The 22,701-nt window shown below is 45.6% G+C and overlaps 1 protein-coding gene across 3 annotated transcripts in view; it reads left to right on the top strand.

Annotated features, from left to right (window-relative positions):
* Positions 1-22,701, top strand: part of SLC25A15 (solute carrier family 25 member 15) — a 32,356-nt gene that overhangs the window by 3,329 nt on the left and 6,326 nt on the right. For all 3 annotated transcript variants that reach the window (XM_055542299.1, XM_055542300.1, XM_055542301.1), the window contains exons 3-4: positions 8,456-8,714; positions 20,504-20,641. In XM_055542299.1, coding sequence (XP_055398274.1) covers positions 8,456-8,714; positions 20,504-20,641 — 397 coding nt within the window. The remainder of the gene's footprint in view (positions 1-8,455; positions 8,715-20,503; positions 20,642-22,701) is intronic.

Below are 22,701 nucleotides of genomic sequence, written 5' to 3'. Positions count from 1 at the left end.
TCCATCGAGTCGGTGATGCAACCCAGCCATCTCATCCTCTGTCGTCCCCTTCTCCTCCTGCCCCCAATCCCTCCCAGCATCAGGGTCTTTTCCAATGAGTCAACTCTTCGCATGAGATGGCCAAAGTATTGGAGGTTTCAGCCTCAGCATCAGTCCTTCCAATGAACACCCAGGACTGATCTCCTTCAGAATAGACTGGTTGGATCTCCTTGCAGTCCAGGGGGACTCTCAAGAGTCTTCTCCAACACCACAGTTCAAAAGAATCAATTCTTTGGTGCTCAGCTTTCTTCACAGTCCAACTCTCACATCCATACATGACCACGGGAAAAACCATAGCCTTGACTAGACGGACCTTTGTTGGCAAAGTAATGTCTCTGCTTTTGAATACGCTATCTAGGTTGGTCATAACTTTCCTTCCAAGGAGTAAGCGTCTTTTAATTTCATGGCTGCAGTCACCATCTGCAGTGATTTTGGAGCCCAAAAAGATAAAGTCTGACACTGTTTCCACTGTTTCCCCATCTATTTCCCATGAAGTGATGGGACCAGATGCCATGATCTTCGTTTTCTGAATGTTAAGCTTTAAGCCAACTTTTTCACTCTCCTCTTTCATTCTCATCAAGAGGCTCTTTAGTTCTTCTTCACTTTCTGCCATAAGGGTGGTGTCATCTGTATATCTGAGGTTATTGATATTTCTCCTGGCAATCTTGATTCCAGCTTGTGCTTCTTCCAGCCCAGTGTTTCTCATGATGTACTCTGCATAGAAGTTAAATAAGCAGGGTGACAATATACAGCCTTGACTCCTTTTCCTATTTGGAACCAGTGTCTTGTTCCATGTCCAGTTCTAACTGTTGCTTCCTGACCTGCATATAGGTTTCTCAAGAGGCAGGTCAGGTGGTCTGGTATTCCCATCTCTTTCGAAATTTTCCACAGTTTATTGTGATCCACACAAAGGCTTTGGCGTAGTCAATAGAGCAGAAATATATGTTTTTCTGGAACTCTCTTGCTTTTTTGATGATCCAGTGGATGTTGGCAATTTGATCTCTGGTTCCTCTGCCTTTCCTAAAACCAGCTTGCTGTTGCTGCTGCTGCTAAGTCACTTCAGTCGTGTCCAACTCTGTGCGACCCCATAGATGGCAGCCCACCAGGCTCCCCCGTCCCTGGGATTCTCCAGGCAAGAACACTGGAGCAGGTTGCCATTTCCTTCTCCAGTGCATGAAAGTGGAAAGTGAAAGGGAAGTCGCTTACTCAGCCGTAAAAAAGAACACACTTGAGTGAGTCCTAAGTAGGTAGATAAACTAGAGCCTATTATACAGAGTGAAGTAAGTCAGAAAGAGAAAAGTATTATATATTAATGCATATATATATATATATATATATGGAATCTAGAAGGATGGAACTGATGAACGTCCTATTTGCAGGGCAGCAGTGGAGAAGTAGACAGAGACTAGACTTCTGGACACAGTGGGGGAAGGAGAAGGGGGGACACATTGAGAGAACAGCCTGGAAACGTATGCATCATCGTATGTAAAATAGCCAGCGGGAATTGGCTGTATGATGCAGGGAGCTCAGCCCCGTGCTCTGTGACAACCTAGAGGGGTGGAAGAGAGTTTCAAGAGGACATATGTATGCCTATGGCTGTTTCATATTGATGTATAGCAGAAACCAACACAATATTGTAAAGCATTTATCCTCCAATTAAAAAAGTTTTTTAATTGACAAAAATAAAAAGACAAAAAATAAGCCCACTAGGAGTCAGGGTAAAGGGTGGGAATGTCCCTGGTTCACAGCTAGAAGACTGTGAGATCACAGCTCAGAGCTGAAGCTACATGTCCATTGCCACGTGGCTGGGATACACAGGATTCTACTCCTAGCCTGGCATTCTCGAGAGCCCTTTGTGCAGAAGTAACGTTGTACCATTTCTCCAGGGAAATCCCAGAGACTGTCCTTACTACCACTGAGGAGAGAACGGAAACCCTTAGAAATGTCTTCGGTAAATAAGACTGACTTTTGACTGTGTCTTAAAGCCCTGAAAGGAAAGGAGAGGCCCCAGGCCTGGCCAGGGAGTGGTGGATGGGGTGAGTGCCAAGGCAGACTCTGTTCTCCGCCCCCGGCGCCCCAACAACTCCCCTCCCAGGCACTGGCAAGTTCTCGGCCACGCCTGCCACGCAGGCCACTCTTCAGAAAGGCCGCCTTTACTCAGTGAGAGGCAGATGACAGAATTCCAAGTGCCTGAGTGATGACTTGGTTCTTCGGATTCCTGGATGATTTTACGGCCGGAGTAGCACTGGAATGCCCACCACTTTCCCAGTGGAAACCCTGACTGCTCCTTGCCTCCCTCACCGATTCTTGTCACCGCTCCCTGGAGCGGAGAGGCCAGGGGAGTGGGTCGCCCCCCGTCCTCTTATCTGGGGGGGCCCTCCCGGGTCAGCAGTTGAAGGGCAATCAGAGGGCTGCCTGCTCTCATCCTGTCATCTTAATTGTGAAAAAGAAATCAGGGATTCAGGGAAGCTCAAAGTATTTTTCCATGAACCAGACCTTGGCCACGGTAGGCTCGTGAGGAAGTCTGGAGACGGTACGCTGCAAGACACTGATAAGAAGTGCAGGCAGGGGCACTCCCAGGTCAGAGGCCACGGGAGCAAGCGGGGTGGGGTAGTGGAGGGGGAGGGGCGCACTAAGGGCTGCCTGGGTTCCCTCCTGCGGCCTTTCGCATGCTGAGTGCCCTGGGATTGAGCCCCAGGCCCTCGCACTGTCCCCTCTCCGTCCTTTTAACCCCTGCCCCTTGTCATTTGCTGGCAGAGGACGCAACCATGGGCCCAGCTGCCTGCCTCATACCCTCCCATGAACGCCTGTGCTCAGTTCGTGTCTCTGCAGTAGGAGTGGGTTTCACCCCATGCGGGAAGCTCAGCTTTTGGAATTCTGTGTCTTTTCAGTCTGTCAAAGGTGTAGGATCTGTTGTGATAGAATTAAAGCATTTTTGCTTTTCCTGGAAAGGACAGGCGTTTGAGTACTGCATTCATAACTATCTCCATTCATAAGAGTAATCTGTAAAGATGTAAATTGCAACAGTATTGTCCGGAGTCTGGCTGTGTAAGGCATTCGCTAGTACATGTGCCCTTTTTTTTTTTTTTTTTTTTAAACGTGTATAAGGCCTGTATAGGAATATTTAAAGATGTAAATTGCAACAATATTGTCAGGAACCTGGCTGTGTAAGGCATTTGCCAGTACACCTGCTCTTTTACAGTGGTATTAACATGTATCAGGCCCTTATACACATTAGCATTTATTTTTTCTGCTAACTGTGGGTAGGTGTTCCTTCTTGCACTGCAAACCCAGGGTCGCCCCTCACTGATGTCATACCACCCTGGTTGTCTTGACATCTGAGGTCAGCAGGCTTGCTGGGTGCTAAGCCTGTGAGACACCAGGCAGAGGAGGTCCCTCGTGGTGACCTGAGAATGGGAAGCAGCCGTCCCATTTTGGAGAGGTTTCAGCCTGTGAGTGATGGAGCTAGAAGGGCCTTTAGAGACCCTTGACTCTAATGCTCTTGTATGTGTAGAAAAGGGGCCCAGAGAGGGATAGTGGATTTGTTCAAGGCTGCACAGCTGTTAATAGATGGTGTAAATAAAGACAGGGCGAGGACCTTGGCTGCCTGGTTCCTTGCCCCGTTCTGTGATCTTTTTTCTGATGCTACATGATGGCCAACAGTGTCTCCCAGAGGTGGGGATTCCTTTGGGGGCTTCACTGCCCCAGCCTTCTGGATGGGGAAACTGGGGGGCTTTGGGATTTTTCTGTGGCCGTTGCCAGGAGCAGAGGACCCTTAGTGCTTTGTAGACATGGACCACCCGTGGAAGCGATGTGTGTGAGAGCAGAGGCAGCCGTGGTTGGAGGTGATGTGAGTGTAGCATCCGTGTGTTCTTCGGTGTGTGTGTCTTCTAGACAAACCTCCTCCATCAAGCAGTGTTTCAGTCCAGCTCGTCTACCCTAAGGCACAGCTTCTGTGTCTGAAGCTGCTGTAGGAGCGATGCCAGGAAAAGATCGAGAGGCCCAGGCAGCTGGTTGGGGAAGATTTGAAGGCAGTTGGTTAGGTAATTGGATAATTATTGAAACGATGCAGCTTGGATCGCAAAAGTTAAATCCCCTTAAAGGGAAACCTTAGTGGCATGTGAAGGTTTAGTAGTTTAACAACTATCAATACAAAAGGATGCATTCTTTCCCCCGACTGCTCTGTTGCAATGTGCCTTGCTTAAGTAGTCGGGAAAGTGGCATTTTATTTTATTTTTTGGCATGTGGGATCCTAGTTCCCCAACCAGGGATGGAAGCCACACCACCTGTTGTAAATGGTATTAGTCATTCAGTCTTGAGTGCCTGATTCTTTGTGACCCCATGGGCTGTAGCCCCAGGCTCCTCTGTCCATGGGATTCTCCAGGCAAGAATACTGGAGTGGGTTGCCATGCCCTCCTCCAGGGGATCTTCCTGACGTAGGGATCAAACCCCAGTCTCCTGCATTGCAGGCAGATTCTCTACTGTCTGAGTTAGGAAGTCCTAACAACTGGACCGCCAGGGAAGTCCCCAAAATGTGGCATTTTTAGATCATTGAGGTTTATCCTTTCAAATGCCAAAATTAACAACAAACCATAAGCACTTTTTGGTTGGAATATTTTGAAAATGGCACGCCTTTCTGCAGCACTAAGTGGAGCATTGACTGACTGCCTCTGGTGGGTCGGAGGCTCTCCTTTCTGCGTGGGTGGCCAGGTGGCCAGGTCCTTCCGGGTGAAGGTCTGCCTCTCCATTTCCACCAGGGCCCTCCCGAGCGCCGTGCATCACCACCATCACTGTCTCAGCCCTGGTGGGTTTCCTCACCAGTTTTTCACCTGCTGGCTGTACTGTGTGGAGGACCGAAATCCACAACCGCAACCTTGAGAAGATGTAGGTTGGAGGACCGAAATCCACAACCGCAACCTTGAGAAGGTGTAGGCTGCAGCACCTCTCCTGCAGAGGAAAGTGCCACAGTGACACGTACACAAAAGTGCAGAGAATGGGTCTCTTTGTTTTCTTTTTTGGGGGCTATGCTGGGTCTTCGTTGAAGCACACAGGCTTCTCGAGTTGTAACCTATGGGCTTACTTGCCCAACTAGGGATCAAATTGTGCCTTGGAATCTCAACCACTCGACCGCCAGGGAAGTCCCCCTTTTGTTTCCTTTTTTTAATGAACTTTTAAAAATTATTATTTTTTTTGATTGGAGGAACCCCCTCTTGTTTCTTATGGAGAGCAAGATGATCAGAGGTCTGAGCTCTAGGCAAATAGGGAAAGAGATAATTCCTGTAAATTATTCATAGCTTTGTAGACTCAACAGGTATGAGGACCGTCTTGGTCTTGGGTTAGTGCTGGTGTTCAGAATAGTTATCACCTCCTTGAGCAGGGCGTGATGAGTGCCATGATGGTGTCATTTGCCTGAGCTTCCCTGGTGGCTCAGTGGTACAGAATCTGCCTTCAATGCAGAAGAGGCAGAGATGAGAGTTTGATCCCTGCGTCAGGAAGATCCCCTGGAGAAGGAAATGGCAACCCACTCCAGTATTCTTGCCAGGAAAATCCCATGGATAGAGGAGCCTGGCATACTACAATCCATGGGGCCGCAAAAGAGGTGGACGTGACTGAGTGACTGAGCCACAAGTTACGTAGGAAGTTAGCTTGCATCCATGGATGAAGGGAGAGAATTGTAGGTAGCATTGGAAGTACGTTAGCCTTCTACTTTCTCCCTGTTGGAGATGGAAACTGTTACAGATAAGCAGCAAATGGGTACTGTAGCTACCCAGATGTCTGCGCAGTTCAGGATGGTTGGGTGAAAATATGGAAAACTCCTGGTTAGGATAGGATTTTAATGCTCTGAATTAAATGCTTTTTTCCATGTAGCCCCATCTAGGCTGTCAAGATTATGAACCCACTTTAAAAATTCTGACAGTCACCTCTTCTTTTGAAATGATTATTTTTGACATGAGTAGGATCTTATTTCATTCTAGCTCATCAGTACCTGGGAGAGAATGACTCTAATTATGGTAACATCTTATTAAATTATATTCCACTGATTCAGGACTGGCGATGGTGTGGCAGGACAAACGCAGAAACGTGTCATTGCTCTCCTAGAAGGGAGGAACAACAGCGATAGGATCATGGAGACCATACCTGTGCGTGCTTAACAGTTCAGTTTTCAGACTCTTGGGTAAATGTTCATCTACCAATAATCGGGAGTTATTCCTAACAGCCCTCCCTCCATCTCTACTTTCCACAGCGTAGTTGGAGTAACTTATTATGTCAAAGTGGTGAAATTACATTTCTGAAGTACTTTGTCAGCCTTCTCCGGCTTTTTTTGTTTTGTTTTGTTTTTAAATGGGAGGATAATTGCTTTATAGTGTTGTTAGTTTCTGCTGTACAACATCATGAATCAGCCGTATATCCCTTCCCTCTTGAGTCTCCGTCCCACCCCTCTAGGTCATCACAGAGCTCCGAGCTGAGCTCCCAGCTATCAGCAGCTTCCCACTAGCTATCTCTTTTACATATGCTAATGTGTATACGTCAGTGCTGCACTCTCAATTTGTCTCACCCTCCTGTGTCCACAAGTCTACATCTGTGTCTCTATTTCTGCCCTGCAAATAGGTTCATCGGTCCCATTTTTCTAGAGTCCGTATATATACATTAATACACATTATTTGTTTTTCTGGCTTCATTCTCTAGGTTCATCCATGTCGCTGCAAACAACTCCGTTTCATTCCTTTTTATGGCTGAGTAATATTCCATTGTATATATGTACCACATCTTCTTTATCCATTCATCTGTCTATGGACATCTAGGTTGCTTGCCTTCTCTTCAACTTGGCTGAGGCTTTAATAACCTCATCCAACGGCTGTGTGTCCTGGCACAAGTAGGGGACATCCTGGCCCAAGGGGAGGTGGAAGTGTTCACCAGGGACAGTTCCCCAAATGCTGACCCAGCCCAGGGTCTGGGGATGTCACAGGGTTTATGTTGTTCGGTCGCTAAGTTGTGTGCGGTCGTTTATGACCCCATGAACTGCAGCACAGCAGGCTTCCCTCTCCTTCACTATCTCCTGGCGTTTCCTCCAACTCATGACTATTGAGTCAGTGCTGCCGTCCAAGCATTTCAACCATTTCATCCTGTGTTGCACCCTTCTCCTCTTGCCCTCACACTTTTCCCAGCATAAGTTAAGGGTCTTTTCCAATGAGCTGCAGGGTTTATAAATCATTCACTTCCTCACATCAGAGTTGTAATTGAATGCAATTTAGATTTTGCTGTATTTAATACTCTTAACAGTATAAAAGCATATAAATATGTGTGCTAAGCTATAAAGAAAGATAAGTGCCGAAGAATTGATGCTTTTGAACTGTGGTGTTGGAGAAGACTCTTGAGAGTCCCTTGGACTGCAAGGAGATCCAACCAGTCCATCCTAAAGGAGATCAGTCCTGGGTGTTCATTGGAAGGATTGATGTTGAAGCTGAAACTCCCGTACTCTGGCCACCTGATACGAAGAGCTGACTCATCTGAAAAGACCCTGATGCTGGGAAAGATTGAGGGCAGGAGAAGGGGGGGACGACAGAGGATGAGATGGTTGGATGGCATCACCAACTCAATGGACATGAGTTTGGGTCAACACCAGGAGCTGGTGGTGGACAGGGAGGCCTGGCGTGCTGCGGTTCATGGGGTTGCAAAGAGTCAGACACGACTGAGCGACTGAACTGAATTGAAGCAAGGCAAGTTTTAATCCAGTTCCTGTCTGAATACAAGTCATTAGAGTCCAGATAAGAGGTTTTCGCATAGGGTCAAACATTTAGCTCTTTGGGGACTAATTAGGCTCTTTGTTTTCTTTCTCTGTGGCCTAGTCTCCTGTTATTTTTCTGATAGTCATCAGGACCACTGGGCAACAGACAGAGGAGTGATGAACTCTTTCCAGACCATTCCTCTCCCCTTCCTTTTATGTGGACGCACACACAGTTAACCCCTATAAATTAACCCCTTGTGTAGCAACCGTAATGTTAGACCCTTATCCTTATCCTCATGCTATCCCAGTAGGGAACTGAGGCTCAGAAGTCACATCGCTTGTCCTGGATCTCATAGCAGAGTCAGGCTTCAACCCCAGGTGCCTCTGACCAATGCTCCTGAACACACATCCCACCTTCACATCAGTGGCTCTGATTGTTGAACACGTCCTTCTCCCCTACTGAGTGTGAGCTCCTTCAGGGCTGGGCAGGGGACCCAGCACACAGGGAACCCCCTAGAAGTTTTACTGAACTGGGCTAGAGGTCTTAGGGGGAGGAGAAGTCAAAACGAGATGATGCAGAGGTTAGCCCAGGGGTGGGCTGCCTGTCCCTCATCTCCAAGGGTCCCTGGGGCTGTAGCCTGCCACGCAGCCATGGACTCGGGCTGGACAAGGACTCTGTCCTGGTTACAGGGGGCACAGCATGCGTCCTGACCGGGCAGCCCTTCGACACCATGAAAGTGAAGATGCAGACATTCCCTGACCTGTACCGGGACCTCACCGATTGCTGCCTCAAGACCTACTCCCAGGTGGGCTTCCGGGGCTTCTACAAGGGCACCAGCCCCGCGCTCATTGCCAACATCGCCGAGAACTCCGTCCTCTTCATGTGCTACGGCTTCTGCCAGCAGGTGGTGCGGAAAGCGGTTGGATTGGACCGGCAGGCGAAGCTGAGGTGAGCTGAGGGCGCTGACCCTCTTTGTTTGAAAGCCAGCACTTATTTGGTCAAGAGCTTTAAGAGACCTTATTGGGAAGAACACTTCCTTTTTTTTGTTTTAACAGTAACCACTTTCTTGATTCTGAAGTGATCCATCACTCATAGGAAACTGGGCAAGCACATATATATGTGTTATGTAAAAGAGTTGCCCACAATCCACCACGGAGAACCAGCCACCCTCACCTTCCTCCCATTGTTCAGGAAGATGCTTTTCTTTCTTTTTTAAGGATTATTTTTCTTTTCTTTTATTATTATTATTTTGGTTCAGCTGGGTCTTCCTTGCTATGCATGGGCTTTCTCTTGTTGCAGAGAGTGAGGGGGCTACTCTTCATTGCGGTACGCAGGCTTCTCATTGCAGTGGCTTCTCTTATTATGGAACACAGGCTCTAGGCACATGGGTGTCAGTGATTGCGTGGACTCAGTGGTTGCAGCACATGGGCTCAGTTGCTCCATGGCATGTGAAATCTTCCCGGACCAGGGATTGAACCCGTGTCCCCTGCCTTGGCAGGCATATTCCTATCTACTGTATCATTAGGGAAGTTCAGTTTTTTCCTTTTGATTGGAATATAGTTCATTTACAATGTTGTTAGTTTCAGCTGTACAGCAAAGTGAATCCGTTATACATATATCCATTCTTTTTCAGACTATTTTCCCACATAGGTTATGACAAAATATTGAGTAGAGTTCCCTGTGCTATATAGTAGGACCTTGTTGGTTATCTATTTCATATATAGCAGTGTGTATGTTCATCCCAGTCTCCTAATTTATCCCTCCCGCCACCATTTCCCGTTAGTAATTAAAAGTTTGATTCTACGATCTGTGAGTCTGTTTCTGTTTTGTAAATAAGTTCATTGGTGCCATTTTTAAAAATTAGATTCCACCTGTAAGTGATATCATGTGATATTTGGGGAACACACTTTTCAAATGCTGCTTATGGGTGCCACTTCTTGAGACAGAAGAACTTAAACCAGAGATCCGACTTGTGATCCGAGTTTTGGGTTCCACGTCATCAGCAAAATGCAGTCAAAGAGGTTTGAGGAGGAAGTTGGAATCTTAAGAAGGGTCAAAGCATCTGAGAAGATGCAGGTGACGGTCTGTTTCCTTGGCCACGTGTGCCCCAAACATCAGACTTTGGCGTGCGCTTGGTCGTCTTTTGGGTATTTATTATACAGAGATTAAAGGAATTTGGAAAACACTGGGACGTTAACCCTTTGCTCTTTTGAACATTGATTTATTTTATTTTATTATTGTTTTTTAAATATTTCTCTTTGGCTGTGTTGGGTCCTTGTTGCTGCTCACGGGCTTTCTCTAGTGTGGGGACTACTCTTTGTTGAAATGCACGGGCTTCTCATTGAGGAGGCTGCTCTTCTTGCAGAACACAGGCTCTCTGGCAGGGGGACTTCAGTAATCGCAGCTCCCAGGCTAAAGAGCGCAGGCTTGGTCATTGTGGAGCACGGACTTGCCCTGTGGCACGTGGGATCTTCCCAGACCAGGGATCTAACCATTGTCCCTTGCATTGCAAGGCAGACTCAACCACTGGACCACCAGGGAAGCCCTGATTTACTTTGTATCGTTTAAAAGTATTCTTAGCTTCACAGTTGCAGAGGGCAGTCTTGGCTGGGTTTTTTGGTGGGAATTTGAGATCCTGTTGCAACCATCGGTCCCATGTGGCTACAGTAGATTCCCTTGTACAAAAGTCTTCTCTGCAGTTCCCTGGAGAGGTGCCTGTTTATAGGCAGCCGTTTTATCTTGATGGAAGGAACTTGTTTTTTTTTTTTTTTTAAAGGCTCGGAACTGGATGAAATCACCCAGGGAGACATGTTTGTAGGACTGAGCATGGATTGTAGGATCATCCAGCAAGGAGGGATCAGGAAAAAAAGAGGAAGTAAAAAAATAAGCAGAAGCCAAAACAGGAGAATGTGGTATCCCATGTAGAGACAGACAGGAAGGACACAGCTGTGACTGGAGCTCTTTCCACTCAAGGGAGAGACTTTTTAGCTGAATAAAACCCGTAACTATAGCCAGTCCTTTAGCATCCTTGGTACCACTAGTGGTAAAGAACCTGCCTGCCAATTCAGGAGACATAATGAGACGTGGGTTCAATCCCTGGGTCGGGAAGATCCCCTGGAGGAGGGCATAGCAACCCACTCCAGTATTCTTGCCTGGAGAATCCCATAGACATAGGAGCTGGTGGGCTACAGTTCACAGGGTTGCAAAGAGTCAGACATGACTGAAGCGACATAGCATAGCATTCTTGGAGAAGGACTGAGTAACCACAGGAGATTCAGAGCAGATCCTGCAGTGAAGAATCTTCCTGTTTCACTTGGCTTAACCAGCACCTTGGCCTTTTTGTAAAACAAGAAAAAGAAATTATGCATTTATTTATCTGTGTCTATGCCGAGTTGTCTCTGCTGTGCGGGCTTTTCTCTAGTTGTGGTGGGCAGGGGCCGCTGTGTGTGCGGCTTCTCATTGCGGTGGCTTCTCTCGTTGCGGAGCACAGGCTCCAGGGTACGTGAACTTCAGTAGTTGCAACATTTGGGCTCATTAGCTGCAGCTCCAGGGCTCTAGAGTACAGGCTCAGTAGTTGTGCTTGGTTGCTCCGGCAAGTGGGATCCTCCCAGACCAGGGATCACATCTCCTACCTTGGCAGACAAATCCTCCTTCCCTTTTTTTTTTGGAACTTGGGGGACAGGGACCTGCTGCCTTTTTCATCCTGCAGAGCAGTGTTGCTCATTACCATTGAGCATATACTGCCTGAGAGCTTGTGAAGCTCTGACATTCATGCCATGCTTCCCTAGCCCTCACCCCCGTGGTCCTGTGAGAGTGTGCAGGCAGGCAGTGGTCTCTGTTTCATAGGCAGGGAAACTCGGGCACAGACATCGACACGGGCTAATACGTGATGCAGCCGGGACCCCAGCCATGTCATCTGCACCCTGCAACCAGCACTCTTCCCATCAGACCACTGGCAGGCTCTGGAGTACTTTGTAGGAGGTCAGGTCCAGAGATAAGATTAATAATTACGCAGATGCAGCAAAAGCAAAGAGCTGCTTGTGGGCACCTGGTGAATTTCTGCAGGACTGCTGTAAATATTTGTCTGTTCTCAGCTTGAACACGCCCCTGAGTAGTGTTCTCTTTCCATCCTTGGCTGGAAGGAGTCTGACACAGCAGGAATATATAGGTACATGTTTGTCGAGTGGGTGACAAAAACAGTTGATTCTTACCAGTCCCATCCACACTGACTGCCGCTTGAGCTCCAGGTCTAAACGTTTATACTACGGGCACAGCCTGAGGCCCGTGTCCCTTACCTGTGCAAAAAGTATTTATTAGAAAGCCAAAGTCCACCGCAGATCAGGCTTGGCCTTGCGCTGCCCTGTATCAGCATGGTTGGGGTTCGTTCAGGCGTTACTGCCTCTGAGATTGAATAGCCGTCTGCATTAATCAGTGCCACCTTTGTTCCAGCAAGCTTGGCCAACCCTGGTCAATGACCCTAATTGACTACGGCCTGTCAGCAGGTTGACAGAGAGCCCCAGAGGGAGACCAAGTACAGATCTTCAGGCTAGCCAAGAGACAAACCAGTTAAGCTTTGGTTTTGACAAACAAGCCAAGCAGGAGTGAAGTGGGAAGGCTGGAAGGGACAGTGTCTGGCAGTCCCCACCCCTAGAAAGCTGTGTGCCGGTGCAATTGTGGAGCTGGCTCTTCTGGTAATGCTCTGACATGTCATTCTCTAAAACGAAGGCCAGTGTCTTCCTTCTGAAAGAAAGCCTGCTCCAACCCAGCTCTTCTGAGGCCTGGGCGTGCAACAGGCTGGCTTGGCCCTGGGCACTCACTTCACATTCACCTAAGGCACCAATGCCAGGCCACCAGAGGTAGAAAATCAAATTGGAGAGGGCAGACGGCCCTTGGCTTTATTCAGGCACATGTCAAATATTCTGGGTTTGGTTCCAGATTGGTTTCCCAGTGCATATAAAGTTAAGTTTACACCATACTGTGGGCTTCCCTTGTGGCTCAGCTGGTAAAGAATCCACCTGCAATGTGGGAGAGCTGGGTTTGATTTCTGGATTGGGAAGATCCCCTGGAGGAGGGAAAGGCAATCTGTTAAGTGTGCAATAGTATTATACATCAAAATCCAATGTACCTACCTCAATTTTAAAATGCTGGCTTAGTCATAAGTCGTGCCTGAGTCTTGTGACCCCATAGACTGTAGCCCGCCAGGCTCCTCTGTCCATGGGATTTCCCAAAAAAGAATACTGGAGTGGATTGCCATTTCCTTCTCCAGGGATTCTTCCCAACTCAGGGCTTGAACCTAGGTCTCCTGAATGTAGGTAAAACCTAGGAAGCCCAATTTAAAAATACTTCATTGCTAAAAAATACTAGCCGTCATGTGACAACTTAGGGTTGCCACAAACCTTCAATTTTAAAAAATGCAGTATCTTCAAAGTGCAGTAAAGTGAAGCACAGTAAAGTAAGCTTTGCCTGTAATAATGTTTGACTCCAGTTTCTGTAACCATTAGTTTATTGTAACTTTTTTATATGGTTTCCAAAACACTATTTTTTAAATTTAATTTTTATTTTATATTGGTGTATATTTGATTTACAATGTTATTAGTTTCAGGTGTACAGCTAAGTGATAATTAGAGATATATATATATAACTATCTCCATTCTTTTTAAGATTGTTTTCCCTTGTAGATTAATATAGAATATTGAGTAGCATTCCCTGTGCTATATAGTAGGCCCTTGTTGATTGACTGCAAGGAGATCAAACCAGTCAATCCTAAAGGAAATCAGTCCTGAGTATTCATTGGAAGGACTGATGCTGAAGTTGAAACTCCAGTACTTTGGCCACTTGATGCGAAGAACTGACTCACTGGAAAAGACCCTGATGCTGGGAAAGATTAAAGACAGGAAGAGACGGGGATGACAGAGGATGAGATGGCTGGATGGCATCACCGACTTGATGGACATGAGTTTGAGCAAGCTCCAGAAGTTGGTGATGGACAGGGAAGCCTGGCGTGCTGCAGTCCATGGGGTCGCAAAGAGTCGGACACGACTGAGCGACTGAACTGACTTGATTATATATAGTAGTGTGTATATGTTAATCCCAAACTCCTAATTTATTCCCATGTTTCCCCTTTGGTAACCTTAAGTTTGTTTTTTAATTCTGTGAGTTTGTTTTTGTAAATAAGTTCATTTGTTAAATTTTTTAAGATTCCACATATAAATGATATTGTATGATATTTGTCTTTGATTTACTTCACTTAGTATGATAGTCTCTTGGTCCATTGATGATGCTGCAAAAGGCATTATTTCATTGCTTTTTTATGGCTGAATAATATTCCATGTATATGTACCACATCTTCATTATCCATTCCTCTGTCAACAGACAATGAGGTTGCTTCCATGTCTTGACTATTGTAAACAGGGCCTCAGTGAACACTGGGGTACATGTATCTTTTCAAAGTATGGTTTTCTCTGGATATATGCCCAGAAGTGGGATTGCTGGATCATTTTCTATTTTTATTTCTAATTTTAGTTTTTAGGAACCTTCACACTGTTCTCCACAGTGGTTGTACAAATTTACATTCCCACCAACAGTGTAAGCGGCTTTCCTTTTCTCCATACCCTCTCCAGCATTTGTCTGTAGGCTTTTTGATGATGGCTGTTCTGACCAGTGTGAGGTGATAACCTCATTGTAGTTTTGATTTGTATTTCTCTGATAATTAGTGATGTGAAACATCTTTCATGTGCTTTTTGGCCATTTGTGTATCTTCCTTGGAGAAATGTCTAGATCTTCTGCCCATTTTTTGATTGGGTGGTTTTTTTTATTAGAGTCGCATAAGCTGTTTGTATATTTTTGGAGATAAATCCCTTGTTGGTTCCTTTGTTTGCAAATATTTTCTCCCATTTCTGTGAGTTGTCTTTTTGTTTTCTTATGGTCTCCTGTGCTGTGCAAATGCTTTTAAGTTTAATTAGGTCCCATTTGTTTATTTTATTTTCATCACTCTGGAAGGCAGATTCAAAAAGATATTGCTGCCATTTGTTAGTGTTCTACCTGTTTTCCTCTGAGTTTTATAGTATCTGGTCTTGCATTTAGATTTTTAATCCATTTTGAGTTTATTTTTGTGTATGGTGTTAGAGAATGTTCTAATTTCATTCTTTTACCTGTAGCTGTCCATTTTCCCCAGCACCACTTATTGAAGAGACTCTCTTTTCTGTATTGTATGTTTTTGTCTCCTTTGTCATAGACTAATGACCACGGGTGTATAGGTTTATCTCTGGACTTTCTGTCCTGTTATGTTAATTCATATTGTTTTTGTTTTTTTTTTTTTGTCAGTTTTTTTGTTTGATTAGTGTAGCTTTGTAGCCGGAGAAGGCAATGGCAACCCCTCCAGTATTCTTAACTGGAGAATCCCATGAACGGAGGAGCCTGGTAGGCTGCAGTCCATGGGGTCCCTAAGAGTCAGACACAGCTGATCGACTTCACTTTCACTTTTCACTTTCACTTAGTTGCAGCATGCGGGATCTTCATTGCCACTCACAGACTCTAGTTGTGACATGCAGGCTCCAGAGCACAGGACTCTGTGGTTGCAGCTCCAGGGCTCAGTTGCCCTGCAGCATATGGGATCTTAGTTCCTTGACCAGGGATCAAACTCATGTCCCCTGCACTGCAAGGAGGGTTCTTAACCACTGGACCACCAGGGAAGTCCCATGTTAAAAGCCGTTTAATCAATTTCAGTACTTGTGACTGGTCTGTTCATATTTTCTACTTCTTCCTGGTTCAGTCTTGGAAGGTTGTACCTTTCTAAGAATTTGTCCATTTCTTCCAGGTTGTCCATTTTGTTGGCATATGGTTGCTTGTAGTAGTCTCTGTCTCTCTCTCTCATGGGCTTCCCTGGTGGCTCAGATGGTAAAAAGAATCCACCTGCAATGTGGGAGACCTGGGTTCGATCCCTGGGTGGGGAAGATCCCCTGGAGGAGGACATGGCAACCCACTCCAGTATTCTTGCCTGGAGAATCCCCATGGACAGAGGAGCCTGGCAGGTACAGTCCCTGGGGTCACAAAGAGTCGGACATGACTGAGTGACTAAGCACAGTAGTCTCTTATGATCCTTTGTATTTCTGTGGTGTTGATTGTAACCTCTCCTTTTTTTATTTCTAACGTTATTGATTTGAGCCCTCTCCCATTTTTTTCTTGATGAGTCTGGCTAAGCTTTTAGTTTCATTGATCTTTTCTATTATTTTCTTCATCTCTTACTGATTTCTGCTCTGGTCTTTGGTTTTTTCCCTTTTACTAATGTTGAGTTTTATCTGTTCTTTTTCTAGTTCCTTTAGATGTAGGATTAAGGTTTTTTTTTAGATTTTTCTTATTTCCTGATGTAAGATTGTATTGCTGTAAAATTCCCTCATAGAGCTGCTTTTGCTGAATCCCATAGGTTTTGGATTGTTTTGTTTTCATTGTCATTTGTCTCTAGGAAATTTTTTTTTAACTTTTAAGATTGAAGTATAGTTGCTTTTCATGTAGGTAATTTTTTATTGCCTCCTTGATTTCTTCAGTGGTCCATTGGTTGTTTAGTAACATTGTTTAGTCTCCACATATTTGGTGTTTTTTTGTTTTGTTTTTTTTTTTTATGGTTTTCTTGCGATTGATTTCTAATCACATAGCATTGTGCTTGGAAAAGATGTTTGATATGACTTCAATTTTATTAAATTTACCAAGGTTTGATTTGTGGCCCAGCATGTGACCTATTCTGGAGCATGTTCCATGTGCTCTTGAGAAGAATGTACACTGCTCTCTGAGGGAATGGTCTATAAATACGAGTTAAGTTTGTTTGGTCTTATGTGTCATTTAAGACCTGTGTTTCCTTACTGACTTCCTGTCCTGATGACTGTCTACTGATGTAAGTGGGTTGGTTTATTGTAACTTTAGGACAACTGAATGTGGTAGGTCTGTTAGGCATTTACTTCCAAATGGGACATAAATCATGAGGGGACCTTTCTTCCTGGCAGGCTGCCCTGGAAGTTACCTTTGGGGTCTTCTGGAGGTCTGTGAGTTGTTCCAGTTGTCAGTGACAGCCTTTTGCTGGGATTTAACAGGTCAGTGTCAGGGCCAGGTGCTGTGAGCAGCTCAGTTCTTCAGCCCAACTAAAGACTGTCCCCACACGCACCAGTGGAACACGGCCTCGCGGCTTGGAGACTGTCTCCTTTGCTGACGCCCATGAACTCCCAGGAGTCTTCCTGGCAATTTCTTGAACTCTTAGTGGGTTCCAACTTCACAGCCCTGCTGGTGCCTCAGGCTGGTGGTACTAAACCCATGTGAGATGAAGGATGAAGTGAATTCTTCTCTTCCTGTATTTGCATGCATTCATTCCTCCTTCTAGATTTCCAGCTTTGCCATCTGCCCTACAAGAATCGAGCTTGCTGATTCACACTGGCTGCCCTCCTCCTATGGCAACACTATACCACACCCATGCCCCTCTGTGGCTGAGCTCCAGGAGGTCATCAGCTGAGCTGGAAAATCTTTTTGTGATGAGCAACTTTTTGGTTCAAAATTTATCCTGGGTTTTCATCTGTTCAGTTCAGTTTAGTTGCTCAGTCGTGTCTGACTCGGTGACCCCATGGACTGCAGCACGCCAGCACACTGTCCATCACCAACTCCCGGAGTTCACTCAAACCCACGTCCATTGAGTCAGTGATGCCATCCAGCCATCTCATCCTCTGCCATCCCCTTCTCCTGCTGCCTTCAATCTTTCCCAGCGTCAGGGTCTTTTCAAATGAGTCAGCTCTTCGCAACAGGTGGCCAGAGTATTGGAGTTTCATCTTCAACACCAGTCCTTCCAATGAACACCCAGGACTTATCTCCTTCAGAATGGACTGGTTGGATCTCCTTGCAGTCCAAGGGACTCGCAAGAGTCTTCTCCAACACCACAGTTCAAAAGCATCAATTCTTCAGCACTCAGCTTTCTTTATAGTCCAACTCTCACATCCATACATGACTACTGGAAAAACCACAGCCTTGACTAGATGGACCTTTGTTGGCAAAGTAATGTCTCTGCTTTTTAATATGCTATCTAGGTTGGTCATAACTTTCCTTCCAAGGAGTAAGTGTCTTTTAATTTCATGGCTGCAGTCACCATCTGCAGTGATTTTGGAGCCCAGAAAAATAAAGTCTGACATTGTTTCCCCATCTATTTCCCATGAAGTGATGGGACCAGATGCCATGATCTTAGTTTTCTGAGTGTTGAGCTTTAAGTCAACTTTTTCACTCTCCTCTTTGACTTTCATCAAGAGGCTCTTTAGTTCCTCTTCACTTTCTGCCATAAGGGTGGTGTCATCTGCATATCTGAGGTTATTGATATTTCTCCCAGCAATCTTGATTCCAGCTTGTGCTTCTTCCAGCCCAGCGTTTCTCATGATGTACTCTGCATAGAAGCTAAATAAGCAGGGTGACAATATACAGCCTTGACATGCTCCTTTTCCTATTTGGAACCAATCTGTTGTTCCATGTCCAGTTCGAACTGTTGCTTCCTGACCTGCATACAGGTTTCTCAAGAGGCAGGTCAGGTGGTCTGGTATTCCCATCTCTTTCGGAATTTTCCACAGTTTATTGTGATCCACACAGTCAGAGGCTTTGGCATAGTCAATAAAGCAGAAATAGATGTTTCTCTGGAACTCTCTTGCTTTTTTGATGATTCAGCAGATGTTGGCAATTTGATCTCTGGTTCCTCTGCCTTTTCTAAAACCAGCTTGAACATCTGGAAGTTCATGGTTCACATATTGCTGAAGCCTGGCTTGGAGAATTTTGAGCATTACTTTACTAGCGTGTGAGATGAGTGCAATTGTGCAGTAGTTTGAGCATTCTTTGGCATTGCCTTTCTTTGGGATTGGAATGAAAACTGACCTTTTCCAGTCCTGTGGCCACTGCTGAGTTCTCCAAATTTGCTGACATATTGAGTGCAGCACTTTCACAGCATCATCTTTTAGGATTTGAAATAGCTCAACTGGAATTCCATCACCTCTACTAGCTTTGTTCGTAGTGATGCTTCCTAAGGCCCACTTGACTTCACATTCCAGGATATCTGGCTCTAGGTGAGTGATCACACCATCATGATTCTCTTGGTCGTGAAGATCTTTTTTGTACAGTTCTTCTGTGTATTCTTGCCACCTCTTCTTAAAATCTTCTGCTTCTGTTAGGTCCATACCATTTCTGTCCTTTATTGAGCCCATCTTTGCATGAAATGTTCCCTTGGTATCTCTAATTATCTTGAAGAGATCTCTAGTCTTTCTCATTCTGTTGTTTTCCTCTATTTCTTTGCATTGATTGCTGAGGAAGGCTTTCTTATTGCACCTTGCTATTCTTTGGAACTCTGCATTCAAATGGGTGTATCTTTCCTTTTCTCCTTTACTTTTCACTTCTCTTCTTTTCACAGCTATTTGTAAGGCCTCCTCAGACAGCCATTTTGCTTTTTTGCATTTCTTTTCTATGGGGATGGTCTTGATCCCTGTGTCCTGTACAATGTCATGAACCTCCATCCATAGTTCATCAGACACTCTATCAGATCTAGTCCCTTCAAGGGACTCTCAAGAGTCTTCTCCAACACCACAGTTCAAAAGCATCAATTCTTAGGTGCTCAGCTTTCATTATAGTCCAACTCTCACATCCATACATGACTACTGGAAAAACCATAGCTTGGACTAGATGGACCTTTGTTGGCAAAGTAATGTCTCTGCTTTTTAATATGCTGTCTAGGTTGGTCATAACTTTCCTTCCAAGGAGTAAGCGTCTTTTAATTTCATTGCTGCAGTCACCATCTGCAGTGATTTTGGAGCCCCAAAAAATAAAGTCAGCCACTGTTTGCACTGTTTCCCCCTCTATTTGCCATGAAGTGATAAGACCGGATGCCGTGATCTTAGTATCATCTGTAGCAGTTACATCACACTTGTGGTTGCTCTGGGCTGGATGCAGGGCATATAGGGATGGCCTTGAAAACTAGTTTTATTAAGCTCAGCAGCAAACACACTGAAGTATTAATGGAGTATGTGTTTGGTGTGGTAGGACCTTGGGGAATTTTTTCTTCCATAGTTGGTTTCTCTGTGTCACTTTTTGTCTTAGTTCTGACTGCTAGAACAAAATACCCTGGACTGGGTGGTTTAAAAACAAACATTTGTTTCTCATGGTTCTGGAGGCTAGGAAGTCTAGGAATGAGGTGGTGCTGGCTGATTTGGTGTCCAGCGAGGGCCGTCTCCTGGTTTGCAGAGGGATGCCTGCCTGTCTTCTCACATGGTAGAACACCAGCCAGCTCTCCAGTCTCTTCCACTAATTACATCAAGACCCTATCTCAAACTAATAACCGCCCCCCCCAAAGACTCCTCCAGATACTATCACATGGAGTGTGAATGCTTCAACATTGGAATCTGGGGGTGGGGTCCAGGCCATAGCTCTATGACTAATAAAAGAAGCATGGGTTTGCCATCACGGAAACGTGGGTTTGAAACCTAGCATTGCCACTTAGCAGCTGTATGACTGAGCACATTGGCATCATCTCTTAAGCATCATTGTCCCCGGGAGTCAGGGTGCTGCTGTCACCCCCACGGGGCGGTGGGCTCCTCAGAGGAAGCCTGGTGGGCGCCTGGTGGGCGCTGGAGGAGCGTTCCTCTCCACCTGTGCTCGCTCTGCTTTACTATCCGTGTTGGAGCACGCCCAGTGCCGAGTGAATGAGTAACTGGTCGCCTGTGCTTGCATCCTTCCAGTGATCTGCAGAACGCAGCTGCCGGCTCCTTCGCCTCTGCCTTTGCTGCTCTGGTCCTCTGCCCCACAGAGCTGGTTGAGTGCCGACTGCAGACCATGTACGAGATGGAGACATCGGGAAAGATAGCCAAAAGCCAGAAGTAAGTGTTGCTGCTGCTGCTGCTAAGTCGCTTCAGTCGTGTCCGACTCTGTGTGACCCCATAGACGGCAGCCCACCCAGGCTTCCCCATCCCTGGGATTCTCCAGGCAAGAACACTGGTGCTGCCCATGTACAAATGTAGGGTCTCTGTTGCCTTGGTGTAATGAATATTTTTAAATTTTACATTATGCTATAATTAAGAGGCAAAACAGTTTACTCCAAACACTCCCCTCACCCCCCATGCCCACCAATCCAAGAATAATGTTCTGAATGGACAGTCTGGGATGGTTGGACCCACCACCCACCCCAGAATGTAGGCAAAAGATTTTTTTTAACAATGATTATTATTTTTCCTAATTAAATTTTTTTTTTGTGGGGGTAAGGCTTTGCCATGAGGTGTGTGGGATCTTAGTGCCGTGATCAGGGATTGACCCAGCGGCACTCCCTGCATTGGAAGTGTGGAGTCTTAACCACTGAACCACCAGGGAAGTCCCTGTAGGCAAATATTTCATATCCTAAAAGTGGAGAAGCAGGGCTTCTACCTCATTTGGCCTGTGGAGAGTCTAAGGCATGACCTCCATATATACCTGGAAACACATAGCAGCAGCTTTAGAACTGAGGCTGAGCTTTCCTAGGTGCCGATTTGGATTCTGGGATGAATATTTGCTCACTCCGCAGTTTCACATCGGTGCTCATACTGATCACACCAGATCCTGGTGGTAACTTCCTTTACCCCTTCCCTAATCCTTCAAGTGCCCCTGGAGAAGGGAATGGCTTCCCACTCCAGTATTCTTCCCTTGAGAATCCCACAGACAGAGGAGCCTGGCAGGCTACAGTCCATGGGGTCCCACAGAGTCAGACATGACCTAGTAACTAAACAACAAGAAGTCCTTTAAGTATACCTACAAAGGGCCCAAATTCTGAAAACGTTCATCAAACCCTCGTAAGCTTAGCAAGTCTTCAGTGATTGAGTTATCCCATGAATGTATGAATCATATACATTATTATTTATTATTAGAATTAAAAAGCAATTTATTATCCTTATTCATTCCAAAATTTGCTTATTGAACTAACTAAAGGTTTGGTCATGGATATTGCTCAGGTTAACTCAAAAGCCAATAAATAAACTGCTGGGAAAAACTGGTAGATAAACTGACCATTTTCTGAGTCGTCAGTTTCCTTCCAGTGAAAACGGGGTTTGTAATAGCACCCTATTTCTTGCAGCCAAGAGATTCATTACAACCTATTTGAATCTATTATTCACAGCCTAGAAGTTCAAAAGTCTTTAATGCTTTTTTCATTGAAATACAGTGTACACACAGTAACAGAAACACACCCAGAAATCATAGGAAATCTTAAGTGTGCAGTTCCACGAATAGTCACAAATGAACCTTTTTGTCAGCTGGTGCCCAGATGAATAGTGCATTAACAGCACCCAGAAAGTTGTCTCTTGAAAGTAGTTTAAAGTATTTTTTAAAAAGTAATTGTTAGATCCAAAGGACTCTGGTAGATGGACACCCTGTACAAAAGAAAACATGTTTTAGGTACAGCAGTGCCCAAGCCGGGAATATGGTAGCTGAGGGTTGAGACCTGGATTGGAACTAGGCTAACTGTTGAGTTGAATTACTTTCTGCGTGCATGCATCAGTCACTCAATCATGTCCAACCACTTGCAACCCTGTGGACTGTAGCCTGCCAGGCTCCTCTGTCCAAGGGATTCTCCAGACAAGAACACTGGAATGGGCTGCCATGCCTTTCTCCAGGGGATCTTCCCCACCCAGGGATCGAACCTGCATCTCCTGTGTTTCCTACATTGGCAGCCGGGTTCTTTACCTGCTGAGCCATCAGGGAAACCCTGGATTACATTACTTCTTCAATATAGAAGGAGAGGGCACTGCAGGCAGGGACTGGCTAGTGGATAATGCCTGGGAAGGCAGATCATCAATAAAAGCAGGTGGTCTTTGTTACCTGGGGCCTGATCCCTCTCTGGTCCAAGCCAGGTCACCTATTGAGAACACAGTGAGGAGTGAGGGGCTTGCCAAGCTGACAGGCTTGGTTTCTG

Source organism: Bubalus kerabau, chromosome 12 (assembly GCF_029407905.1).
Source record: "Bubalus kerabau isolate K-KA32 ecotype Philippines breed swamp buffalo chromosome 12, PCC_UOA_SB_1v2, whole genome shotgun sequence".
NCBI classification, from domain to species: domain Eukaryota; kingdom Metazoa; phylum Chordata; class Mammalia; order Artiodactyla; family Bovidae; genus Bubalus; species Bubalus kerabau.
The sequence above is the reverse complement of the archived record's forward strand: the minus strand, read 5'-3'. Positions and strand labels throughout refer to the sequence as shown.